Source organism: Pseudochaenichthys georgianus, chromosome 7 (genome assembly GCF_902827115.2).
Source record: "Pseudochaenichthys georgianus chromosome 7, fPseGeo1.2, whole genome shotgun sequence".
Lineage (NCBI taxonomy): Eukaryota > Metazoa > Chordata > Actinopteri > Perciformes > Channichthyidae > Pseudochaenichthys > Pseudochaenichthys georgianus.
In genome coordinates this window covers 25987995-26014772 of record NC_047509.1, presented here as the reverse complement: position 1 = coordinate 26014772, position 26778 = coordinate 25987995, and the positions used below count along the sequence as shown (strand labels likewise).

The following is a 26778-nucleotide window of genomic DNA, read 5'->3' as shown; positions in this document are numbered from 1 at the left end:
CATCATTACATGTCTATTAAATGTGTTTTTTATCATATGCAATAATCAATTTGAAGACAGCACCTTTAAAAAAAAATGCACATTTGTTTCTGCAATTTATTATATTATAGGTTAAGTTGCAAGTAAAAATCAATGCCAGTTTGTATCTGCTAACTACCTTTTATTTTGAACCATATGGGAGTTGAGAGTTAACAGATTAATACATTGAACTATACAATTGAACTATAGGCTCCACTTCCATGTATGATCAAAGTGACAAGGCAGTTCCTTGAACTTGGCATTTTAAATAAATTGCAATTTATTAATAAAACCTTTTTTTAAACATATTTGTTTAGTACCAGTACCATTATAAAGACAATCTCTATTTATTCAACATATATATTGAATGTGAGTATTAGGTCAACGTCATTTTGGTGTCTGCAAAAGTAAGGGGCAGTACTTTCACCATTTTTGTAGAATGACTCATCAGATGAAATGTAAACATCTTCATGGTCACTGGCTGCAATGGATGTATAATATGAGGTCACTGCATTACACCAACCGCCCTACAGGGGGCAGCACGTCTCAGGCACCAGACTTGAAGGAAGCCAGTCCACTTCCGATTTCCTCGTTTTGCTCCCCCTCTTGAAGAGCAAGCTAATGCTATTGCTGCAATGGCAAAGCTAATTTGGTTGTGCCTGAATTTTGTCATTTTATGCAGCACTGTCGGGGCTGTGTTTGAGGATCAAGTAGGGAAATTTGACTGGTAAGAGGAGTCTACAAAATAATCAAATATGTGTGCTATTTTGAACCATGTTTTAATGAAAAAATGCTAATGCTAACACCTGTCACAGCCACAAGCTGCGACCCGGCTTGTTTAGGGTGGACTTTGTGTGAGAGAAAGGCCTTTTAAAAAAATCATACAATACATGTTATTTACCAGCTGCAGATGTAGTAATTCTGAGCTCCAGTAAGCTAAATTACTTATAGTAAATGTGTTAGATATTGATTTCTATGCATTTGAAAAGCTTTGAATCAATCTGATAATAACCATCATAAAGTCCAACAAAAAGTCCTTTCTTCTTTTCTTTCCTTTCCTTGGTAAATCCAATGGGATTTGATCAATTTTGGGACTCAACCTTTGCTTTTACATATAATTTGTATCTATATTGTTGACCTTCTGACTGGTTGTTTTCTGTCTTTTGATTTCCAGGAGGCAGCAGTATGTTGGCAAGGTTATTTTTTCGAATTTTGACGCACAGTCGCAGTCATCCAAAAAGGTTATCGTGGCAACAGAGAACAATGTTTTTGCTTCCCTTAACATCAGGACTGGAGAACTCTGTGAGTATTTTGTATTTGCAACTGAAAAGTACATAAAGACCACCCGCCTCTCAGTTGAAATGCCTTGTGTTCTTATATTAATACCAGTTAATTGTCTGTTACAGTCTGGCGACATGTAGATGCGATTGGGCCGGAGGGAAAAATCGATGCTCTTCTGCACCATGGACAAGGTGATTTTGTCATAGCAGTTAAGCCTACATAGCATTTAGTTCCCCAATTGAAAGCAAATAACAAATGTAACTGTTCTTGTCTCCTAGATGCGTTGCTGGTTGTTGGTGATGGCCGTCTGCTGCGCTCCTGGGAGATAAATATTGGTGGTTTGAACTGGGAGATTGTGCTGGATTCTGGCAGGTGATTACCTCCTTGATTTTCACTTGTTACTGTAGGTCTAAAAATTGTCTTTTATTGATCCGATGATAACTGCTTTTGTTCTGCATTTTAGTTTCCAGTCGGCTTGTTTAATTGGACAGCAAGACATCGTGAAGCACGTGGCTGTTTTAAAGAAAACTGCCATCTCTCTCCATTACCTCTCTAATGGTCATCAAAAATGGATAGAAAATCTACCAGAAAGGCAAGTGGACCTGTTTCTTTCTAATGTGGTTGGTTAATGCATATGAATACAAGCATTAACCATAACATGATGCAGAACATTGAAAAATGTAGTATTTCAGCAATAGAAGTATCTGGTATAAATAAGCAAGATATATTTGCATTATAAAAAATGTTAAACTGTCGGTCTTTCTTTCTATCCAAACAGTGAAACCGTGGATTACCAGTCTGTGTATTCTGGTGGAAATGGTGAGGTGTATGTCCTGGGAACCGTTCCCCATTCCCACATTGCAATTGTTGTTTACAGTTTGGATGACGGAGAGATAATCAGACAGGTAATCTTGATTTATACAGTAGTTACAGTATATAAATGCTTCGTATAAATGATTTATTATATATATATATTTTCTTTTTTTATTATTTTTATAATACTTAGAGGAAATAAATAAAACACACTTTTTTGGAATGCTACAAGGGAAGCTGTACTGTTGCAATATGCTTAATAAAGTCCCCTCTTTGCTTGTGTTGCCTCCAGTTCTCAGTGGAAGCTCCGTGGCTGTCTAACATACAGGCCAGCTGTGCAGTGATCGGTGAGGGCATGTTGACGTGCGCGGACTCTGCCACCGTATCCATGTACATGCTGGACTTGGAAACACAGACAGAGATGAGCCAGATCCCCTTGCAGGTAACTACAAGAAAATAAACGTTCTATACTAGAATTACCATGCTTTTCCTTTTCTCTGGTTAGGATAGGACTCCATTCATCTCTAACTTCTCTGTATATCTCCACCGACGCAATGGAACTGTCTCTGTTTACATGTACTTATTTTTCTCTGTGTAAATGTTTTACAATTTTCTTCTTCTAGTCACTGGGACTTGAAGTCACTCCTGGTTTCCAGCCAGTACTGAGGTCCACTCAGCCCAACGCAGCTCGTCCTCCGCTGTCGGAGTTCTTCCTTCAAGTTGGGCCAGAACAACACCTGCTCCTCCAGCTCAACGATGGTCAGATAGTTACTCTGAGGGATTTCAATCCTGTAAGTAACTGTTTCTCTACCTTGCACTTCTCTCGTGCATGATTAGGTTTCTGACAATTATAATCCTGACCACTTAGATATATATTTTATTTTCCAGGGATGATATTAGTTTTGTATAGCCGGTTAGATATAGATTTAGAGATAAACGTATGGCAACAAACGGATATACACAGTACACAAAAACTTCATGTATATTTTTTCCTAGTTTTTGACAAAATTTGCCAGACGAAATGTTTTTTCCCATTTTTTTGACCAAATGTTGTATAATGTTAGAAAACTGCCAGGCTGTCTGTGAAGCCGAAGTTCCAGTTTTGTATGTCTTATTGTCCTTCTTGTTGAGCATTGATGCCATTGTTTTTGGTGTATTATATAAAAAAAATGGGCAGATCTCAATGGGACTTTCTGATGTAATACAATTGTTAATCTAAGAAACAGTGGTAAAGTGTTGTTGACTAATTTGTCATGATTCCCAGGCCTTGTTGGTTTCATTTGCCACCACTGGAGAGAAGACTATTGCTGCTGTCATGTCACCCAAGAATACAACTGTGAGTAATTGTAAAATCATACATTCAGACTTCTTAAGCATTGGGTTTACCATCTACTATTAGCAAGCTATGGTTTGAATATCAGCGGGTACTAACGTCTTATTTATCTCTTTGTGTGCTTGATGCAAGTGTTATAACTTTCAGATTCAGAATCCCTTTATTCCTTCAGGGAAATAAAATGTTCTGTTAATTTTGACAAACCAATGTGTGTTGACCTAAAACTAAGAAGTATTTTATTATTCATGCGAGTATCTTCTTTCTTCCACACAGGCTTGCAGTGTTAACCTGTTCAGTGCAGAATCAGGGCGCAGACTTCTGGACACAACACTGATTTTTCCTTTGGATCCCAATGGTGGCAAACCTGAGGAGGTGAGTCAGCAATTTAATCTTGGTGAATCTCCAGTGTCTTTTACATCCGAGTGAGCAATTCATTGAGGATCCATGTTTCCTTTACCGGAATTTCAATCTGATTAAACATGCAGTGTTTTTCTTTTTATAATTCAAAACATTTTTGTTCTTTTGTTTCAGCTGTATGTACAAGCATTCCTTAAGAAAGACGACTCTGTTGGCTACAGGGTCATGGTGCAGACAGAAGACCACACACTCACTTTCATTCAGCAGCCAGGTATGTATATATAAAAACCATGAAGCTTTGTTAGTGTTAATACAAAAACTGACAAAAAGTGTTACCTGAGGTGTTTGCATGCACAGGTGTCGGCCAAGGTGTGTTTTTAGATTCTACCACTAAGAGGCACCAAAGTCCGAACAATTTCGAATTCCTGCTCGTAGTTAAAAAATAATCTTACCTTTTTTTCACGTTGTTGTTTGGCCAGACCCCACAAAAAGTCATATCTTGACATTTTGCTTTTTAATATGTATAAGAAAGAAGGAATTGCTCTTCAATACAGCTGTTGTCAGGAGCTGGGTTATATAGTTTGTAAGGAGCCTTCCCTTCATTGTGTTTACTGTTGAGATCAATTATTTAATTTTTCCAATAATAAAAAGAGACTGGTAAATCCATACTTTAACTCCTGATAGCATTAGGGGAAATTCTACTTCTTAATCATCATGAACACCGGCAACATCCAGCCGTCAGTCAGTTTTCATAATGTACGCACAAACAGGAGGGGAAGGAAAATGTGTCGTAATTGACGGAAAGGGTCAACGCAAACGGCATACAGCGGCAGGGTGTGTAAAGAAGAATGAATGATTACAGAACAATAAGGAGTGTTGTTTTCCAGGGCGTGTGATGTGGACCAGAGAGGAGGCCCTGTCAGATGTGGTGACAATGGAAATGGTGGATCTGCCTCTCACAGGAACGCAGGCAGAGCTGGAGGGCGAGTTTGGCAAAAAGGCTGGTAAATGTCAAACCAGAACCCCTTCATATGTACTCCTCCTGGTGTACCGCTTTAAGTACTAATCTCTGCCAGTATTTTATTTTTTTAAGTTTTCACTGCAGTAATTCGTAAAATGTTTTCCATGTCCCAGAAGCTTATGGCAGCTTTGCAATTCCTTATCTAAGGGATTTTATGCCTAGTTGGTTTATCATTTTGAGATTTTCCACTCCTATAGAACTAAATAATTTAATCCACTGAATTGTTGCTTTTACTTTTCCCTCCCTTCAACTGCTCTGCACCTGCCATTAATAATCCATGTTGTAGTTTTGTCGCTACAGGCTTGCTGGCCTGGTAAACACAGATCTCTCTGGTGTGTTCACTTGGTTGCTATTTGCTTCATTTTCTTTTGTCTTTGTCCTGTTTCTATCGCTTCGCTTGGATTCAGCTATTCAAGGTAACACACCCAACTGCTTTTCTAAAATAAAATGTATTAATAGCTTTTGTTTGACTATTGTTGACTGAAAACACCTCTCCATATCTACTGAGCATTTCTTTTAATCATTTATTTCTACAAAACCAGATTGTTTTATTAATGATGTGAGAAATAAGCTGCTTAACTTTTATTTTACAGTATTATAGTGTTATATTGAGCTACAAACTACTGTTATTGTAATGAAATTTGCCTGTGCTTTGCTTGCAATAACAATACAACCAAGTCAAGCTGTAATTTCCCGCCCACTGACAGTCATTAATCAGCGTCCTTTCTCTCTGTAATTCGTCTAGACGGCCTGTTTTCCATGGTGCTCAAGCGGCTCTCCTCTCAGCTCATCCTGCTGCAGGCGTGGATCAGCCACCTCTGGAAGCTCTTCTACGATGCGCGCAAGCCTCGCAGTCAAGTCAAAAACGAAGTGACCATTGAGAACCTCTCCAGAGACGAGTTCAACCTGCAGAAGATGATGGTCATGGTTACTGCATCTGGGAAGGTACACGACTAAAGCTTTGACGCAGTTACTATGATTCAGAGGAGATGATGTGTGCTGCACATTTGTTGTCAAGCCAAGATTATTGCGTCTATGGTCAGGCATGCCTAAAGTGAAATCAAGCAATAATAAAAGGACTCCATCAGGCTTTTCTTAAACACTAATGTTTTCCCTTTTGCTGTTTTCTGTGAAGCTTTTCGGGATTGACAGCAAGACCGGCACTATTGTATGGAGGCACTACTTGGACAACATCCCAGCTAATGCAGCTTTCAAACTGATGGTGCAACGGACCACTGCACACTTCCCTCATCCGCCTCAGTGCACTCTGCTCATCAAAGACAAGGTATCTAAGGACAAAAGCTCTGTGGGTAGATCATATTATCTTAAAAAAAATAAACAAATAAAGCAAATTACCTCACTGTGAAATTGGCAGATCCTTGCTTACTTTTGTACCTTGGTGAGGCGTCAACAGATATCACTTTACATTTCTACTGAGCATGCATTATACCAGGAAAAATCTAAGTGGGTTTTTAGGCAGGCAAACGCTGAATACTGTTTTGTGTATTTATTTATGGCATTGTCTTCTATTTTCTTCCATCAGGACACAGGCCTGGCCACACTCCATGTATTTAATCCCATCTTTGGGAAGAAGAGTCACGTCACCCCCCCTGCTATGCCTCAGCCGATCCTCCAGTCCCTCATGCTGCCGGTCATGGACCAGGATTACGCTAAGGTCCTGCTCCTCGTTGATGACCAGTACAAGGTGAGTGGCAGACTCTGAACCTCCTTAATCGCCAGATCAACATCAAAGATACAGACATTGTTCAACACGTGACTTTGTTCATTTCTTCCCCAGGTCTCTGCTTTCCCCTCTACCAAGAACGTCCTGCAGCAGCTCCAGGAGATAGCCTCAACCATTTTCTTTTATCTTGTTGACTCCAGCCAGGGAAGACTTTCTGGCTACAGGCTGCGAACGGCAAGTTAAACCTTTTGTTTTTACTGCTAAATGATTTCATTGTTTTTTCACATGAAGATTCAGGAGTTTGACACGTTTTTAAAAAGCATCCAGCCACCACTAGCCTTCAGCTTTTGGCTGCCATATTTTCATTGGTAATAATTGCATTGATAACTTTTCTCTTTATTTTGGTAATGAAACATGTTCAAAACGCTTAATTAATTGTGATAATTCATATATTTAGAGTTTGAAGATATATAGCACTAAAATATATTCTGAATATTTTTGAATATGTATGAACCATGACATTTCTACCTAAATCACAGAGGAATGGCAAAAATAATAAATCTTTTGTATTTATTTTTCGCTCTCAGGACTTGTCGACCGAGCTGATCTGGGAGGTGGTGGTCCCAACAGAGGTGCAGAAGATTGTGTCGGTCAAAGGGAAGAGGCCCAACGAGCACGTGCACTCCCAGGGCCGAGTAATGGGAGACCGTAGTGTCCTCTATAAGGTGCGATGACTTCCCCTGAAAACTCACTTGTGGTTTGGAAGAAGTGTTGAGAGGGTTTGAAAATGAGTCACTCCTTGTCTTTTGACATAGACTGAAAACTCATCTTTCCTAGAAATACTGCACCTCGTGTCACTCTTTCCCTGGTGAATCATATCCTCTCCCCACCACTGACTCTGAGTAACAATAACACATCTTGTTTTCTTGTGTTTTGGTGCTTCACCTCCCTTCTTTAGTTCCTGCATGATCTATGAAATGAACAATACGAAACTCTAAAGCTCTGTCACAGGTTAATACAACTGCAAGGTTCATTACAACCCGCAATACTCAACATGTCTGTGACACACATCATTCTCATGTTTTTCCCACTCTTAGAGCTTTATTGGTGGTTCTCACGGTCAGGGACAAGATGAGCCAGAGACATCCATAAAATGTGTATTTCTCCACTGTGATTAAGAAGCTGAACTGGGTTTCATTTCTTTTCTTACAGTACCTCAACCCCAATCTCCTGGCGGTGGTGACTGAGAGCACCGACACGCATCCGGAGCGCAGCTTCATGGGGATCCTCCTGATCGATGGAGTAACCGGACGCATCATCCACGAGGCGGTTCAGAGGAAGGCCAAAGGACCCGTGCATATTGTGCACTCTGAAAACTGGGTGGTGGTGAGTAGGGCTGCTGCATTTTGGTATAATCCCAATTATTTTTACTCTATATTGACAATTATTCAACACGATAACTAGTTGACTTTAAAACTTCATACATGTATTTAACTTAAATAAATATATAATTAACTGTATTTCCTTGAACTTTGAATATAAAAAACTAATAAATAAAAACAATTCATGTAAAAATGAACTAAAATCATGTTATCAAAATGATGCAAAGAATGTATATCTTAAGTTTTGTGATTTTATTAAAAATGTTGGGGTTCTTGTACGATATTGGCTCACTGCAGCTGTATTAGCAGCCACACTGTAGTCATACACCGAGCACATTAATAAAAACATGTTGAAGGTGAAAAAGGCTGGTGTTTTGTGGGTGATGTCTTCTGATTGTGTCTGTTTGAATCTGCAGTACGAATACTGGAGCACCAAGTCCCGCAGGAACGAGTTCTCTGTGATCGAGCTGTATGAAGGCACGGAGCTGTACAACAGCACCGTGTTCAGTTCACTGGATCGACCCCACGCTCCTCAGGTGCTTCAGCAGTCCTACATCTTCCCCTCCTCCATTTCTACCATGGAGGCCACACTGACTGAGAAGGGCATCACCAGCCGCCACCTGCTTAGTAAGTCACAGCGAGGCTTATGGGCTGTAGAGTGTCACTGTTTCAGAGTAACAAACCTTTCGAACTATTTTCAGCCTCTTTAAATATGTTTCTTTGTTATAGTTGGTTTGCCATCAGGAGGGATTTTGTCATTACCCAAGATGTTCCTGGACCCTCGGAGGCCAGAAATAGTAACGGAGCAAAGCCGGTACGTCCCTCAGTCAGGCATGGTTTCAAACATTTCAATTACTTGTATTTATTTTTTTCGGTCTAACTTGTTGAGTTGATCTTTCCAGAGAAGAGAACCTGATTCCGTACGCACCAGAGCTGCTGATCCGCTCAGAGTGGTTCATCAACTACAACCAGACGGTGACAAGAGTGCGAGGAATTTACACCGCCCCCTCTGGACTGGAGTCCACCTGCCTGGTGAGTCTGCCATTACGATGCTAACAAACAGATTATATGATGATATCCACGGTTGGAAGGCATTTCTTGATTTTTGGAACTGTTTAGCCTATTAAAAAATATTGAATGATTTAATGGAAAATATTGTTTTTCCAGAAGTGCCACTGTGTGCCTGAATTTAAATGATGCGTTATCTTCTATAAGCTTATCTCAGTCGCTGTTGACAGTACTTCATGATAAGTGCTTTATTACTGGTTTTGAAAGCCACGGGCAGAATATCATTTTAACACCACACTGAGACAAAATTAGTTATCTTCCCTTTGGGTAATTTAAACCTAAATATGCCATGTTCTTTTTTTTTTTTTCTTGTAGGTGGTGGCATATGGACTGGACATTTACCAGACTCGTGTGTATCCCTCAAAGCAGTTTGACGTACTAAAAGACGATTACGACTACATGCTGATCAGCAGCGTTCTCTTAGCTCTTTTCTTCGCCACCATGATCAGCAAACGCCTGGCAGAAGTCAAACTGCTCAACCGGGCCTGGCGGTAAAGTGAACGTCGCAATCCCATCTCTTACAGCCGAGGCTGCTCGAAGGACCTCAGCCAGGGGAGATGAGGCGCTGAGGCCGTGCCTGAAGAAAAACACAGGCCAGAGATCAACAATGCCCATAAGAACTGCAGGGAAGGGGCGGGGCGGGGGGGTGGGACGAGGGATTAATATAGGTTTTATGTGTTTATTTTTTAACTTATTTTGCAAGCACATGGAATTTCATAGTAAGAATAACTGTTTTTGTGCCATGTCGTTTTGATTAAATGTTTAACAAATAACTAATTATTTTTGAATGAATCGGATTTGAATTTATTAAATTGTGGAGTTTGGAAATAACCACACATGTGAAATTTAGATGCTTAAGCAATGTTAGTTTAAGATTACGTTTGTGACATTTCTGCTTCATGATAACACTCTAAAGGAGAGGAATACAGAAACGGGAGGTCAAAGATAAAAGAGAACGAAGACGTGAGCATTATTTTTTTTATTAGAATGATCGTGATACCCAAAAGTGACTTGTTGATAACAAATGAACTGTGAACTGTATGAAATGTTAGCAGATAATGCAGAAAGGACCAGAAATAGTTCATTGTGCTTTTCTGAAGATTGGCGGTGTCAACATCACATGCTTCACAAAGAAAAATGACCAGCTTTTATTTTACGTACATCAATCCTCCTGATTGGTGTGAGAAGTTTTGATCCGATCTCAGCTAGATTTGATGCTCCATTAAAATTTGTTTCAGAAATATGGTTTGTGTTTTGGTTTTTCCCAAGTCTTCAGAAATTGCAAAAATTGTTGGTTTCTTCCAAAATGTTCGATTTAGGTCAGAAATAATTCTTTCTAAATCATGGTGTATATATTGCTTATTTAACTATTGCCCCTCTATTTGTTATCTGGATTATTTTTGATCTCAAAAGCAGGACACATTTGCATCAACAGTCTTTGTTCCTTCCCAGTTATGGCATTCTTCAATGATGTTATAGGGCAATAACACTGGTATAATTAAGAGGTGATATGTTAGCCTGCCTTCCAAAAGCAAAGTGTATGAGCTTTGAATGGTTAAATCACTAAAGATTCAAGTGTACATAGTTCTGGTTTAGAAAAAATACATTGAGCGTATCATAGAATGAATAAGTTATTTTATTTCTATAAATAGATTAAAAACAATTGTACAATGATTTACTTTCAACACAAACAACACATTAACATACATACAGCCTTAGCTTGGGCTAAATCTGACAGAACCTTCATGAGAACTTCCAACCTGTTGACGTAATATAGGCTGTAAACCCCAACAGTGTAAACGTAACATGATTTTCATGCCCTCACACACAGACCAGACCGTATATACATAATTTTAAATTAAGGCTTTTTACTGAATTATGAAAAAACGGCTTCAGAAAACAAAAAACTCAAATATGTTCTTCATATGTATTAGAGGGCCTGTCAATCGATTTGAGTGTGGTTGCAGGTTTCAGTCGTGAACTCTGGTGGTGGAACTGCTGTTTTTATATTTTGCAGATTCTTCACAGAATTGTACCTTTAAATAAATTCTACTTTGTGCACATTAGCATAGAATATCATTCAAGAGAGGATGCTTAAATCAGCATGTTGAGTATTCTTCAGATAGGATTTAGTAGGGTGTAAATTGATTGCGAAAGTGGTGTTGGAAAAATTAAGTGCACTTGCACTAAATTAAAAGCAGCAGTTAAGAGTTGTATCAGGGGAAGTATTTCACTGTTGTTCATTGTATTACATTTACCATATTTCTTAATGTGAGAATGATTGAGCAAAACATTAAATCCTTCCATACATCATACATAAGACTTCAAGCAGCATTGTCATACAAAATGGTGGAACATGGGGTGAGGGTTTAGTACAAGCACAGCTTGTACATACAGTAATTATTTTTCTCTCATTATAGTTTTAGTTATCTGAGCAAATAGTTGTCAGAATAAAAAATGAGATCTAAGAAAAAACTGCAGCATCTCAGAAACCCACAATTGAAAATGGTAATATAAATATTTCTCTACTATTAGTGAAAATACTGGAATGTTATGATGCTTTTCACTTTGCTATAATACTGATGGGTAAAATGTTCAGTTTAAAACAGACAAAAACCTCAAAGTGTTGTAGTCATTGAAAATAACACCAATACGACATTAGACGTGTGAATGTAGCATGTAGATGTTCACACAACATCACATCACATGGTTATTAATGAGACAGTGTTTCCCATTAAGTTTCAGTCGGTGACAAAAGCGAGGCTTTCTATCGGTTCTGCCAGAGGCTGCTGTTTCCTGTCCGGACCGGTTCGCTCAGGAGTCTTTCTCGCCTGTCCGAGTACGGGGGGCGGCCGGGCGGCAGGAGGATGTAGTGCGTAGCGCTGGCCTGCCTGCCATCCTTCAAAATGGGCACAATGCAGGGAGAAAACTGGGCTGCAGGTGGCACCCTTTGACTTTGCTGTCTCTGTAATGCTTTACTCACATATTTTGGGTTAGCAGCAAAACTCTGTGTGGCAGGCATCACACCATTAATATAAATCGGAAGGCTCTTGGGACTCGGGGTGCGCGGAGGGCAGGGTGGGACTAAGGGGACCCTTGGAGGTATTTTTGGAGGTTTGTCTTCCTCGTTGGCACTCGCAGTCTTTGAGAGAGCAGAAGGTTTTGGCCGGATGGGGATACGAGGAGGGATTTGTGGCCGGTCAGTGGTGCTGGAAGAAGGGCCAGAACAGGAGACCAGAAGTCTCGATGATTGATATTGGTCATGCTGTTTGTTACACAGAGTATCTGCGCCTGCATACACTACCTGCTGATGGTCTTCTCCCTGGAGAGCTAGGGACCAAAACCCACTGCCTCTACCTGTTGGTCTGTCCTCTCTGCTGGGCCAGGAGAAAGCCATGGAGCCTGACCCAGCCCTGGAGCTCTCCTGGTAGGCGTGATTCACCTGCCCAAAGTCTTTGTTCATCACCCTGCTCATGGCCTTGGGGCAACTTTTGGGCAAAAGACGCCGTCGGTCACTGGTAAAAAACTCCACCTCACTGTCGGCCGCCTCATCAGACATGAGCTCTCCGGGGTCGGGCAGTGGTGGCAGGGGTTTGGCTTCTCTCTGGTGGCCCCCAAACACTGTCCGTCTCTGGGAAGAAGGGACCACCTGGTCTCCGTCATGGGGACGCAGTATGTTATCAGATGCAAGGCGGTGCGTATCGGAGTAGAAAGGCGAGTGGGAGAGGGAGATATTGCCTGGGAAAGGGAAAAACAATCATGTATTAAACACCTGGCTTCTTAAATCCAAAAAAGAAAATTCAACCATCCACCCAGAACCTGCTGCTATGAAATACATGGTTTTGCTATCACTGTAGTGCAGAAACAACTCTCAGAGGAAGAAACATGAAAAACAACTTCCAATGAGAGAAACTTTAACCAGTGTGTAGTGATGGTGTAGGAGGGACAGAATACCAGGGGGAGTGGGCTACCCACTCAACTGAGAAGAAAAAAAAGCCCATGTTTTGCTGAAGATATCTTACAGGAAACGGGAGTTAAAAACATGTCGAAAAACAACCGCTTAACCTATCGCCCTCTTCGTCAAACATCAGCCACAACACCCTGATTAACACAGCCATCGTCATTATCTTCGGGGCAGGCCATAATCTGAACGTAGCTTCCCATAACCTTCTCTGTGGAAACATCCGACGTGCCCCAGACTGCAGGAACAGCTGGTGACCAGGGAGCAATGTCCCCCCTCTCCTCCTTCACTGTGCTCTCTTCTCTGGTACACAGCTCATCTAACCCCTGTCTACACGCCTTTTATTGGTCAAGCAGGACTTAAACTTAAGTTTGTAAATCCAAGACAGACAAGACGGACTTCTGAAACAAGATTTATATTGGCAGAACTTGATTTATTAATGTAGGTAAAGTAGCAAAACTGTACAGCACTTGTCAAACACTGTTAGTGTTTCCCAACAATTTAAAAATATGGTCAGAAATACTGACATTTGTTACTGTACTTTGTTAACAGTATTTTGTTGCCCTATTTTCAAATCTTGGTTAATTTCTTGATTTGATGTCACTAATGATTGACGTTTCTTTTTATATCAAGGTTTAACAGTGGCATCTAATGTAGCTCACCTCAATTAGCAAATATATTTCAAAGATCAATACTTACATTCTGTGAAGTTCACCCAAGTTTATTACAACTGCACTAGTTGTTAACAGTTTTTGATATATTCGTTTCTTAGTAGTAAAATCAAGAAATATTAGCTTATATTAAGGAAAATAATAAATAAGAACACAATAAAGACTCACCATTTAACTCCTTGGCCATTTGCTGTTGTTGAAGCTGCGTCAGGTTTTGTTCCATTTCAGCACTGAGGCCAAAGCACTCTCTGAAAAAACAAGAGTGGGTTGAGAAATCCATACAGAGCATTGCATGTGTGTAAATCATTCCTACACATAACCTGTCATGAGTAAGTCATTATACATGGCAAATAACAAGAATGACATATGTTACAAAAAGAACATATGTTCTGTTCTCATTCATTTATTTACATTATGTAACACCATTGAAGGTAGCTCGAAGTCCTTCATGGGCCGTGTTCTTCATGAATGTTTGTTCTTTAGTTACCTTTACCTACCAATATTAAACTTTGTTCTAATACTGTCTACACTGTAGATTATATATTACATGTTTTTCCATCCTGGATGAGGGATCTGGATCCCTTTAAAGATTACAGATTGTAAATGTTTTTGCTATCTAAACAAAATCATTCAAGAATATGATGGATTCCGGACCAGACATAAAGAAACAATTAGAGGATAAACTCGGGGAAGAATTTAAAATCTATGATAGTGAATGTTTAGTTTTAGATGTTTAACATTTTGTGAGTTGTTTTATGTATTTAATAAGTATTTAATATGCAAAGTGCCAGAATGATTCTCCTGACATTGTATGATGAAAGATAAAGTAGTGTTTGTATCGTCAAACGTAGTAATACAAACTATTGCTTGTTTACAGTTTGATTCTATCAGTAATAGAGAGCTGTTTACGTACCTATTCAGGTCATGTTGTCCCCAGAAGTTATTCTGACTCCCGGCCATGTCGTGGCATGTATTGTGTTTTTAAAAAGCATGCAGGTCTGTTTAGTATCCATCCAACCCATCACGGCTTCGTTCTAGCCAGCAGAAAGCTGTTGGAGAAAGAAGAGAAAAACTATGAAATACGAAGCTTTTACTCCTTGTGAAACAGAAACACTTGTAAATTCAGATCTTGCTGTAGCAGGTGTGTCAGAAAAGGCTTTACAGAAGGAAAAAAAAGGTGTAAAAATCTTCTACATTTGGCTTTTGCATTACATCAGTCCTTTCATTTGTTCTGGTCACACCTTCGTCAGTGTGAAATGTCCATAAACAGCCTGGGTATATAAACAGCGCACATCTGGAGCGAGACCAGCTGCACGCACGCACTCACCCTACCAGGCAGGTCAAAGGTCGGGACAGAACAAATACTTGGAGGCTCGAAACACAAACACATGTCACCTATTGATAAATCATTTATATATTATGAATACAGCATGACTATCATAACACACCTATATTACTCTCTCTGACATCACTCCAATTCAAAAAGAGAGCCGGCACATGACAAAAAGCATTTTGTGAGCGTAATAGGCAAGAGATTTTTTCTCGAATTCTTTGAATGAAATTAATAGGTAGATTCTTGAAACTCTGTATCATTTTGGGTAAGCAAGACACTAAAGTGGGGTGAATGACTTCAGTCTGGCCGGGCAGCTGCCATTAGCATGTCTTTGTGGTTGCAGCTTAAAGCCATTTGTCTGGTGGCTTATTGCACAACCCCTGGGTCAGATGTGGGAGGGCAGCAGCACTCCTCGCCCTCCTTCCTCTCGGTGACCATGAAACCCTGCAGTATCCGCCCGTACAACAGGGGCTAATTGTGCAGCATTCCTTTGATGCTGCCTGACAGACTCCACCACCAACACGTGCAATAATAATGACAATACAAGTCTGTATTTAAGTTGTCTAGCAGAGAGTAGCAGATGGAGACTGAAAAAAGAAAATGGATCTTAGTTATTGTGTAAAATATGTTGCTATTTACAGAAAAGTCCCTGTACTGAACCAGGATACAACTGTGACCATCCGTCCGCAGCCTTTCACCATATCAGATGTAATGAAGAACCTTAGCCAGAACTGACAATTTAGAGATGGGCCTATTAAATAATTATAGGCCCATCTCTAAATTGTCAGTTCTGGCTAAGGTTCTTGAACGCCTAGTGAGTGAACAGGTAAAGGTGTTTTTATGTACAAATGACATCCTGTCTAAACATCAGTCAGGCTTCAGAAAGCAACATAGCACCATCACTGCCACAATGAAAGTGGTGAATGATGTGGCGAGTATTTTAGATACTAAGCAGAGTTGTGCAGCTCTATTTATTGGCCTGTCCAAAGCGTTTGATACCGTCGATCATCGCATTTTGAAGCAGAGGCTGGTCAGTATAGGCATATCCAGCCATGCAGTGGGGTGGTTTGTGAACTACCTCTCTGAAAGGTCCCAATGTGTTCACTTTGATGGGCTGTCTGAGTGGTTAAACATTACTAATGGTGTTCCTCAAGGTCCTGTTTTGGGTCCACTTTTATTCTCCATCTACATCAATAGTTTAGGTGAAAATGTCGATGGAGCAACCTCACATTTTTATTCAGACGATACCGTGATGTACTGTGCAGGTCCCTCCATTAAGCCCCTATCACACTGTCCCGAAATTGACACCCGATGGACACACGAATATGGAATTGTGAATTTCGCACGAAGATGGCCCCGAACCACACACAAAGGCAACATTTACATTACATTTAAGACATACAACTGCAATGAAAGTACTAAAAACAATTATGTTACAGTACTATGATACTGTACTGATAACTTCAAACTTTGTTCTTTACTTTATCCGTCTTTATATGTAGAAAATATTACGTAATGGTGTTTAAATAACAACAACAACTGTCAAAATAATGTATTATATCCTTTTCAGTTTCACAGAACACAAATTGGGTTATTTACATAATATGTTTACATGATTTTGTTGTGCAATAAAACAACCCGATGGACACACGATAAAGGAAATGTTCACATTCGGCTGTGATCGTAGCAACATCGGGCTATTCGTAAGGGCATCTTAAGCCATCGTATGATCGCTGGTGGAGTTTCTCAGGCTCCGGCAGCAACTTCGTGAGCGGTGGAAAAATCTTTGGCATGCCAAAAAATTGCCGAAGGACCTTGCGAAGGTTCATTTTCGTGTTGAATTCGTGTGTCAATTTTGCCCTTCGTAAGGCCATCGTGAGGGCATCTTGTTATCATCGGTTCCATCGGGCATACGCCCCAATCCGAGTGAGGGTGAATGCACCGATGATAACACGAAGATGACACGATTTGACAAGATGCCCTCACGAGTGCCTTACGAAGTTGCTGCTCACGAAGTTGCTGCCGGAGCCTGAGAAACTCTACCGGCGGTCATACGATGGCTTAGATGCCCTCACGAATGGCCCGATGTTGCTACGATCACAGCCGAATTTGAACATTTCCTTTATCGTGTGTCCATCGGGTGTCAATTTCGGGACAGTGTGCAGTGATGTACCTGAACGCGTTCAATGAACGATCGTTCATGAACGCGTTCATATTTTGGGCGAACGTGAACTGAACGTACTGTATTTCCGCTAGATGAACGTAATTGAGAACGCGTTCATTCTCAGCGCTGTATAACGGCGTTCAAAAGTGCGTTCATTCTCAGCACTGTATTATAACGGCGTTCAAAAGTGTGCCAGATTTCATATGCCTTTCAGCCGAAAACCCAGTTAAAACACACCGTAAACAGGCTTCAAGATAATGCGGAAAACCACCCAATCTGGCAACAGCAAGCTGGCTGTGACGCGTACGCGCCTGTCACCCCTGGCTGTCGCACTAAAATATAAATATACTAAATATATCAGACTCCTCACAACAAACAATGTGGAACCGCGGAACCGGTGAGCATTGAATGAATGAATGAAATAGTATGGACGAAGCCGAGAGCAGCTGCAGCAGCACTCGCTCAGAGTGAGACTCTAGGCTTGTTTGAGACACATTGCGGCTCGCCTCGAAAGTAGACGAGAGTAGCCGATCGCAGCCGGGGGAGGTGTCAAAAAGCTCGTCTTAAGTCGGACAGCTCGGACTCGGAGTCGGCTTGACTGGCTGGGTTTGCAATGGCGGAAATTCCATTTTACCCACTGTAGACAAAGGTGATCTCCATTGCTTTATATAGGTTTGTTAATTCAGTCATGATGATGAACCACACCACTGACTGGGTTCCATAATTAGGGCCTGAGCACGTAGTGCAAAGACCTATTGAAATCGTCAGTATTATTAGAAATGCTCCTCCCTCTTAATGTTTGCAAAACTGATAGGTGGACAGGCTACAAATGATCAGTCCCTTCAGATCCGCACACATGAAGCTTAATGAGCATGAATTGAACAGACCTGCTACTGTGTTAATTCTTGAGCTGTCACTTTAAGCTTTATGATGTGTACAACATGGATGTAATTTGATTTAATCTTGCCATTTTAAATTATGTATTCAATAAATAAGGTTAAACCAAATCATTACATTACAATAGATTTTATTTTAATGATTTGGTTTAACTTAAAGAGAAACTTTATTGTTATTGCACATATTACAGGTACTGAGACAACGAAATGCAGTTTAGCTTCTAACCAGGTGCAACAAGCAGTGAAGTGGAAAGTAATGTACACAATCTACAGAATAACATATAGAATGAATTGAATGATGAATAAACAGTGGGGTATGAATACACTAGATATCAGCCTGTGAGCAGTATGAACAGTGTGTATGAATATGCTAAGATATATAAAGTATGAAAACGGTAAGCAGTATAGTATAAAATATATAGATATTAATTTCATGATGATAAACATTGTGGAACAATGATGAAAAATGGGAATGGATGTGGTGACGTAAAACTGACACAAAACAACAACAAACTTTTGCCAGCCAATTGGAGAGTTTCATCAGCAGCACGGGGTAAAAACCACCAATAAGCGCTCAGCTCGAGATACCAGCGAGTCGTTTCCCATCAAGCATTTCGCTTCCGCAGCTCGTGGAGAGCAAGTGCGCCAACTCGCCTCGCCTCGCTCTCAAGGCTGCGGGTGTCTTTGTCCCGCGAGATTTCAAAGTCTCATGTGGGCGAGCCTCCAGAGCAAGTCGGACAAAATGACTAACCATCATGCAACGCACTAGCAAGACGTTGATCGCAACTGCGCAGGTCTGCGCAGGTCTTGCTTGTCTCAAACAAGCCTACTACGTCTACGGTGTCGGCGTATGAGCATTTAAAAGAGTTTTACGTTAAAGTCAGTACTGACTCAGATGGAAAAAATCAAACGTTTGCCTGTAAACTGTGTCCGCCCGGTTTGAAAAAGCAAGTCCGTACATCGACGAAGTCGACAACAAACCTTAAACGGCACATTGAGAATAAGCACACGACTAGCCTTTCACGGTATGTGTGAGTGGCGAATAAAAAAGAGAGCCAAAACAGATCCACTACCACCCAAATCCCATTAACATCGTACAGGAGACAAATAATAGCTCGCAGCAACGTATTGAAAAAAGAACTATAAACTATAAATTAGTTCATTTTTGAAACCATGAACTTTAGTTCAACATTTTGAATTATGAACTATGAACTGAACTAGTTCATTTTAAAATGTGTGAACTGTGAACTGAACTAGTTCATGTAGAAAGTGAACTTTCCCAACACTGACAGTGTGACAGGGGCTTTAAGGAGGCTGTTGTTGAATTGCAAGCTGTTTTTAACATTATTCAGACTCAGCTCTCTGAGCTTAAGCTTCTTTTAAATGTTGATAAAACCAAGGTAATGCTCTTTTCAAAAGCTAAAAAGACACCAGAGCCTATTTTAGATATTGTAACTACGCAAGGAATAAAACTTGAAGTGGTTACCTGTTACAAATACCTAGGTATCTGGCTTGATGATTGTCTCACTTTTAAACTTCATGTCAATAACCTGCTTAAAAAAACTGAGGGTTAGGCTAGGTTTCTTCTACAGGAACAAGTCCTGTTTCTCACTTGAGTCACTGTGACCTTTTTACCTGTACTGGACTATGGTGATCTGATCTATATGAATGCACCTGCCCATTACCTGGTCAAGTTAGATGCTGCGTATCACAGTGCACTGAGATTTGTGACAAACTGTAAAGCATTAACCCATCACTGTACCCTGTATGCAAGGGCAGGTTTGCCTTCACTAACTGTACGGAGGCTCAGTCACTGGTACATTTTTTATATACAAAGCCATGTTAGGGAAACTTCCATCCTATATCTGCTCCCTGATCTCACGGCGAATTGTAAGTGGCTACTGCCTGAGATCGCATGCTGTGTTTTTATAAAATGTGCCAACTGCTAGGACTGTCTTAGGGAAGATGGCATTTAGATGTGCAGCTCCTCTGTCTTGGAATAGTCTGCAAATTAAATGGAAACTGAGCAATCTGGTGCCACTAAATGTTTTTAAAGCACGGTTGGATGCTACTCAATCTGAAGCTGTTGGTACCTGTTCATGTGGATAATTATGTAAATTGTAAATCCCTATAATGATGCTGTATGATGTCCTTTTTGTTGTTCTGTTTATATTTCATGTGGAACCTACTTGAGCAGGTCTCCCTTGAAAAAGAGATCGATGATCTCAATGGGATACACCTGGATAAATAAAGGTTTGAAATAAAATAATCAGCTGGAATTCCAAGATTTTTTTGATTTGATTATAGATAGAAGGGGGAGAGAGAAGGAATGACATGCAAAAAAGCACTGAAATACCATTATGATCAGTCATTTAATTTAGTTACTTATCAGCCAGTAATATATTGGCAGCAGATATTTATCTTTTACTGTTTATCCAAACTTGCTGTTTATGTTTACTATCTCTTTCATAATGCGCAATGCATTTCTAGATGCTGCTGTAACAAAATAACTTGGGACCAATACAAGTATATATTATCTTATCTAATTGTATATATATTGCATCCCTAGTCTTCTACGAGAAAGGTGACAGTAGCTTTGCTTTTATTGCTTGACTCACAAAGTGGAAGGTCAAAATGTTAAACAATCCATATGCCAACTCTGGGAGTTTTAAAGTGAGTAAAGCCCCTCCAAAACCAAAGTACTCCTGTCCTTCCAGCAAGGTTGCTGCTCAGTACCCTGCGGCCCTGACTCTATTATAACTAGCTTTGGATAATTGTAATATTTGTGTAAAATGACGGATGCTTCATGATCCTATAATAAAATGGTTCCCAGGCCCATAAACACCTGCATTAGACAGCTCAATTTCAAAATAAAATGGTACCACTGAATGAAAAATCCATTATACATCTACGTTCCTGTCTGATTTATATATCCATTCACCTGAAAACTATTAATTAGTAACCCCCTTCCTCCTACTCACCCGGAGGGCAATGCTAGGTCTTGACTTTCCAATCAAACTACAATCTTATTCTTCAACGTCCTGCATTGTTTCATGTCACTGCCAGGCCTACAGTCCATGTGGGTGGCAAACAATGCAGAGCATGCATAATGCAACACAAAACCACCACAAACAAAACAATGACCCATGCGTCTATTTGAATATTTATGTCATCCTTAAAACAACCAACTGTGGCGTCATATCCGCCAGTGATCCTCGGAGATGGAAGACGCTGAACAATTATGAATTCTACCGGCAAGTACTCAGCGTCCATGAATGGAGCCACTCTCAGGCATGAATGGGGCTTTGTGTCACTTTGGTGCGCAGTAAAGCAAGCTTGAAAATACAAGTGAACTCTCCCATGAGGTTAGGACTGAAGATACGCCATGGAGACAAGCAGACATGGCCAAACTATGGGCTGTGCAGCAAATCCCATGCAGGAGGACTGGAAAAGAGAAGAAGGCCAGAGGCTTGGAAAACAATTTGTCATCTCATGCAGGAGCCTTGATGTGTTGTCCTTGGCTGTGACCACTTTGCTTGTTTCAGGAAATAGGCCATTCACATACTGGACCTTTACAGATTATTTAATTAAGGAGCTGGCATAAAGTATGAGCTTCACATCACCTGATTACAACTTGCTGCTGGCTGAGAAACACTCACAGCTTAGCAGAGAGGACAGAAATCTTAACAAATGCCTTTATTGACAATAATAAATAATGCAGCAGTATGTGGGTTTCATATCTCAACAACACATGTATTTGCAGCCTATATAACAGTCTAATTTACCAAATGATCTCAAATTAGACAACTACAGTTGGTTTCAATAAAGGAAATGCATCTGGAGAAATTGCACATCCCACCTGGCTAATATATGCCACATGCCAACTAGCATACCATTTAGCAACTATTTGACATCAATTCATAATTACATTGTTTGAATTTATTTGTTCTAATTTATCCTTTTACACTTATTCTACCTATTATTATTTTAGAAACGTTAGGTATTGTATGAGCATCTGAAAAAGAAAACATTTTAATCTAAACTCAAATTATATATGGGAAAGAATGCTAATGAATCATATTTCTGGGATTGACCAATTTCACGTATAAACTATACTGTAGTTTACACAATAATGATCATGCAGTCTGTTATATAATATGACTACTTTCAACACATTTCAGATAGTTAAGAGCCATATTTAGGTCTGAAGTGGATTCAATAGGTGTTATTGGTAGAAAAGACAAAGATTACAGCTGAGCTGAGTCTGGTTTGTTCACCTGCAGGTGTGGAACATCAAGTTAAGTTAGGCCACAGGATAGAGGTAAGGGTTAGTGACAGCTGTAGACTGACATTCTGATGAGTTATGCTTTACATTCAATACATCAAATGTTTATATTAACCCTAATATAAGGTAATATAACAATGCCTACATTCCAACATTTCTGAAAGTTAGAAAACAGCAAGAGAGCCATTAATGAATATAAAACGAAGGCAAACTATCTGGTGAAGCAACAATAACAAACTGAAGTTCAATACTGTTCAACAATTAGTAACATAAGTAAGTCCAAATAAGTTGAATACAATTCTTGCTCAACTCACTTCGCTAACGGCATTGTTAGTTGGGTTGACAATTATAAGATTAAAGTATACTAAAAATGTAGGGTAGTTTAGATACTAGATAGTCTAGTTTAGATAGATAGATATTACACTTTTTCAAAGCTATTCTTTTTGCATTAAATTGGACAACACTCAACACAGCCACCCCACTATATGTCCGTTTGCGGCGCCCCCTAGCGGCTGGCCGGGGCGGGCCGGCAGACTCACTCATCCCGCCTCGATGGGGCTTCAGTCGGCGGACATCCATAAACTGAGCAGCGGGTAAAGTATGTAGGCTACAAATAACCGAGATAAATGAATTCAACACACTATTCAACCATAGGGGTTTCTAGGAAGAAGAAACAAACGTCACTATCTCTGGACTAACCACCGCGTCCCGGTTCGTTGTACCTTTAACGTAGGCTAAATTAAGTTCCGCCAGGAGGAATACCACACCGAGAGCTTTATTGTTATCAGAAATATTTTCAATAAACAGGCTACTCCGCTCACAAGAAACCCTGCCCCTGGTCGCTGAGTTAAAGTGGATTTAAAGCCCCTTTTTCACCAAATAACTTGTAATGTTAATAGCTAAAGGAAAGGAAGTCTTACCATGAAAACGCTGACCACTTGTCCATCACGTAAGTGTCCTTGACCTTGTTCCTGTCCGAAGTGGGAAAATAAATCTGTAGTCTCTGTGGCAGTCAGAAAGTAACCATGTGCAACATCCCTCCTCTCACAACAACACTGGGAGCTGAAACTCGTTTTTGTCAGCGTGACGCGCATTTCCACATCTCCTTATAAATGCACCCAACACTTCAGCCTACTGTAACTCCACCCAACTCCCTCTTAAAGGAAAAAAACCCAAGCCTGAAAACCATTAGGAAAAACTTAACACCATTAGGACAAGTATTTATTGGCGTAAAAACCTGCTGGGGTGGAAAATAACCAAATGTTCTGTGTTTTTTGTACTTTACATGAATTTGACTTCACTTTTATTTATGGGGAAATATTGTTTTTAAATCATTTGTATTTAATCTACTATATGTAAAGACAACTTGTTTCTTTGCATATTGAAAATAAAAAACAAAACAACATGTAGTGTGTAGGACTATATGTATTTTTCTTGATAAACTACAGAATCTACATGTTCAAATCAACTCTTTTTTTAAAATAAGTATTGTTTTCTTCCAGACCTCCAAAGAAGCAGTCCAATGCGTCTTACAGATGAATGTATATATAGAAAATAAATAAAACAGCAAGTTTAAAAAAGCAGCAAGTTTAAAAAGCAGCCGGTACAAATACAATTAAAAACGGTCATATCCTAATAATGAAAATACACAAATAGAAACAATAATAATAATGATTACATTTAGAATATTTGTTCATAAAGCGGATACACATATAAATACATATAAAACAACTCAGAAAGTAAAACATTTTTTAATCTGGCGCATCAATAAAATGCTGCTTACATTAGGGCATTAGCAACAGCAAAATATTGCTTTTGAAACTTACCTTTCTTTTATTTTACTACCTTACTTTGACTTATATCTATATTTTTTACCATCAATCAATCAATCAATCAATCAATCAATCAATCAATCAATCAATCAATCAATCAATCAATCAATCAATGTTTATTTATATAGCCCAATATCACAAATGTTACATTTGTCTCAGTGGTCTTCACAGTGTGTACAGAATATCAGTATGACAATACGACACCCTCTGTCCTTAGACCCTCACATCGTACAAGGAAAAACTTCCGGAGAAAACCCACAGTTTAAAGGGAAAAATGGGAGAAACCTCAGGGAGAGCAACAGAGGAGGGATCCCTCTGCCAGGACGGACAGACGTGCAATAGATGCCGTGTGTAAATTGAAAAGATAATACATTTACAACATAGGTAGTCCAAATGTTTGGAAATGCATGTGTGTATAATAGGAAGATGAATCTACGAGGATATCCATCCAGGACCGATGATCCAGGACCACAGCCACGACTCGCGATCTAGGGCTCGCGATCCAGGACACAGGACCGCAGGATCATCCATGACTCCGGATCCCGGCGTATATAGACACCAAAAAGAAAGAAATTTGGGAAAGCTGGGTTAATCGGAACATGAGAGTACACAGGTATAGACAGAGAGAAGGAAGAAGTAAGATGTCCCCCGACAAACTAAGCCTATATCAGCAAAACTAGGGGCTGAATCTAATCAGCCCTAACTATAAGCTTTATCAAAAAGGAAGGTCTTAAGCACACTCTTAAAAACGGATAGGGTGTCTGCCGCCCGAACACAAACTGGAAGCTGATTCCACAAATGTGGAGCTTGATAAGAAAAGGCTCTGGCTCCCATTGTACTTTTAGAGACTCTAGGACAGGGGTGGGGAACCTCCGGCCCCCGGGCCGTATACGGCCCGCGAGACAATTTGATACGGCCCTCGAGGTAACACACGCAAAAAAGAAAAAAAATTAAGCAATCTAGACCGCAAAATATGTAACAAGCGAGTACCTGTTTTTCCTGGCCAAGGTCAGGGTCCTTCAACACAACACGAGCCTAACGTGTCATCACGTGGTATATGTTTCCTCCGACAGGGGTTTAGAGCTGCCGGAGAGCAGAGCACCAGAACGCCGCTCCGGGCCGGGACTTCACAAATGTCAGTACCCATAAGGAGCCGTACACATGCCGCAGTTTTTGCGTGGCTGTGTCTTTAGTTGAAAGCTCAGTGGCGATCTGTTCATCTGTCATACTGATCATACAGTCGATAACTTTGTTGTTATTAGCATCTGGTTAACTAGCTATGCTAACGAATATAAGAAGCTTTTTCTACTACCAGTGAGGTAAAGGCACATCTTTATATGATCATTATAGTTATAAAAAAATAAGAGAATACAGTAAACGGGTATAAAATACTATATGAAAAAGTTGTTATTAATAAACAAGAATACAGTTTGAAAGGGGAGTGATTTGTAAAATATCCATAAAGAAAAAGAAAATCTGCTTCCAGTTCTGTTTCATATGGGAGAGAGGTATCCATAGATCTCCTAATGTTGCTCTCAAAGTGCACCAAACTTCAACATTTAAAAAAAATCTTCCCGGGGGAACATGCCCCGGGCCCAGACCCCCCTAGAGGAGGTTAGGTCCCCCCCCCCCCACTTAAATCATGTTCACATGGATAGGAAACTAAATTGCACACATCTTGTGTCCATATCTTTCTGTTTTGGTGGTCATGCCACAACTGTGCACATGCATGCATGAGTCATGGTAAAATATCTGGATTAAGAGGTTGCTTTTTCTTTGCACAGCATGAAAGAAAGGCCAAATGAATGGGCTGTGATTTTAGTATTTTTAAGCAGACGTCAATCATTTGTACGGCCCTCGGAGGATGTTGAAAAAATTGAAATGGCCCTTGAGAGGAAAAAGGTTCCCCACCCCTGCTCTAGGAACAACCAACAACCCTGCATTCTTGGAACGCAATGCCCTAGTAGGACAGTAGGGTATAATGAGTTCTTTAAGGTAAGATGGTGCCTGCCCATTAAGGGCTTTGTAGGCGAGAAGAAGAATTTTAAATTCTATCCTGTGTTCTATAGGGAGCCAGTGTAAGGCAGCCAGAACAGGAGTAATGTGGTCCCTTTTCCTAACTCTGGTTAGTACACGAGCTGCAGCATTTTGAATCATCTGAAGCGACTTGACTGACTTCTTGGTACTCCCTGATAATAAAGAGTTACAATAATCCAGCCTAGAAGTAACAAATGTATGGACTAGTTTCTCTGCATCGTTTTGAGGCAAGATATGCCTGATTTTTGCAATGTTACGTAGATGGAAGTAGGCGGTCCTTGAAATTGATTTTATGTGGGCGTTAAAGGATAAATCCTGATCAAATATAACACCAAGATTCCTTACAGTCTCACTGGAGGCCAAATTAATGCCATAGTTAGTATATCTTTAGATAATTTGTTTCGTATTTCTTCGAGCCAAGTACAATAACTTCAGTTTTGGTCGTGTTTAACATCAAAAAGTTTAAGGTCATCCAGATTTTTAAGTCCTTAAGGCAGTCTTGAATTTTATTTAGATGATTAATTTCATCAGGTTTGATTGATAAATATATTTTTTCACTGCTACTTTGAATGATTGTGGAACATAGCCTAATAATAAAGACATATTCATAATATGTAATAAAGAAGTGCTAATTAATGGAAA

General features: G+C 40.0%; 2 protein-coding genes across 2 annotated transcripts; one reads left to right on the top strand and one right to left on the bottom strand.

Annotated features, from left to right (window-relative positions):
• Positions 1-592: 592 nt before the first annotated feature.
• On the top strand, positions 593-10198 carry emc1 (ER membrane protein complex subunit 1). The gene is made up of 22 exons (XM_034086514.2): positions 593-745; positions 1193-1320; positions 1425-1490; positions 1578-1671; positions 1763-1891; positions 2078-2204; positions 2405-2554; positions 2736-2903; positions 3377-3448; positions 3719-3817; positions 3977-4073; positions 4690-4806; positions 5569-5768; positions 5959-6108; positions 6367-6528; positions 6622-6741; positions 7095-7232; positions 7720-7893; positions 8306-8516; positions 8619-8703; positions 8792-8921; positions 9273-10198. Exons 1-22 carry the CDS (start codon positions 654-656, stop codon positions 9450-9452), a joined length of 2889 nt encoding a protein of 962 aa, XP_033942405.1. The 5' UTR covers positions 593-653; the 3' UTR covers positions 9453-10198.
• An 83-nt stretch (positions 10199-10281) lies between these two features.
• LOC117449112 (ERBB receptor feedback inhibitor 1) lies at positions 10282-23349 on the bottom strand. Its single transcript, XM_034086516.2, has 4 exons — positions 23188-23349; positions 14503-14638; positions 13758-13837; positions 10282-12695 (listed from the first exon to the last, which is right to left on the bottom strand). Exons 2-4 carry the CDS (start codon positions 14547-14549, stop codon positions 11725-11727), a joined length of 1098 nt encoding a protein of 365 aa, XP_033942407.1. The 5' UTR covers positions 14550-14638; positions 23188-23349; the 3' UTR covers positions 10282-11724.
• Between the last annotated feature and the right edge of the window lie 3429 nt (positions 23350-26778).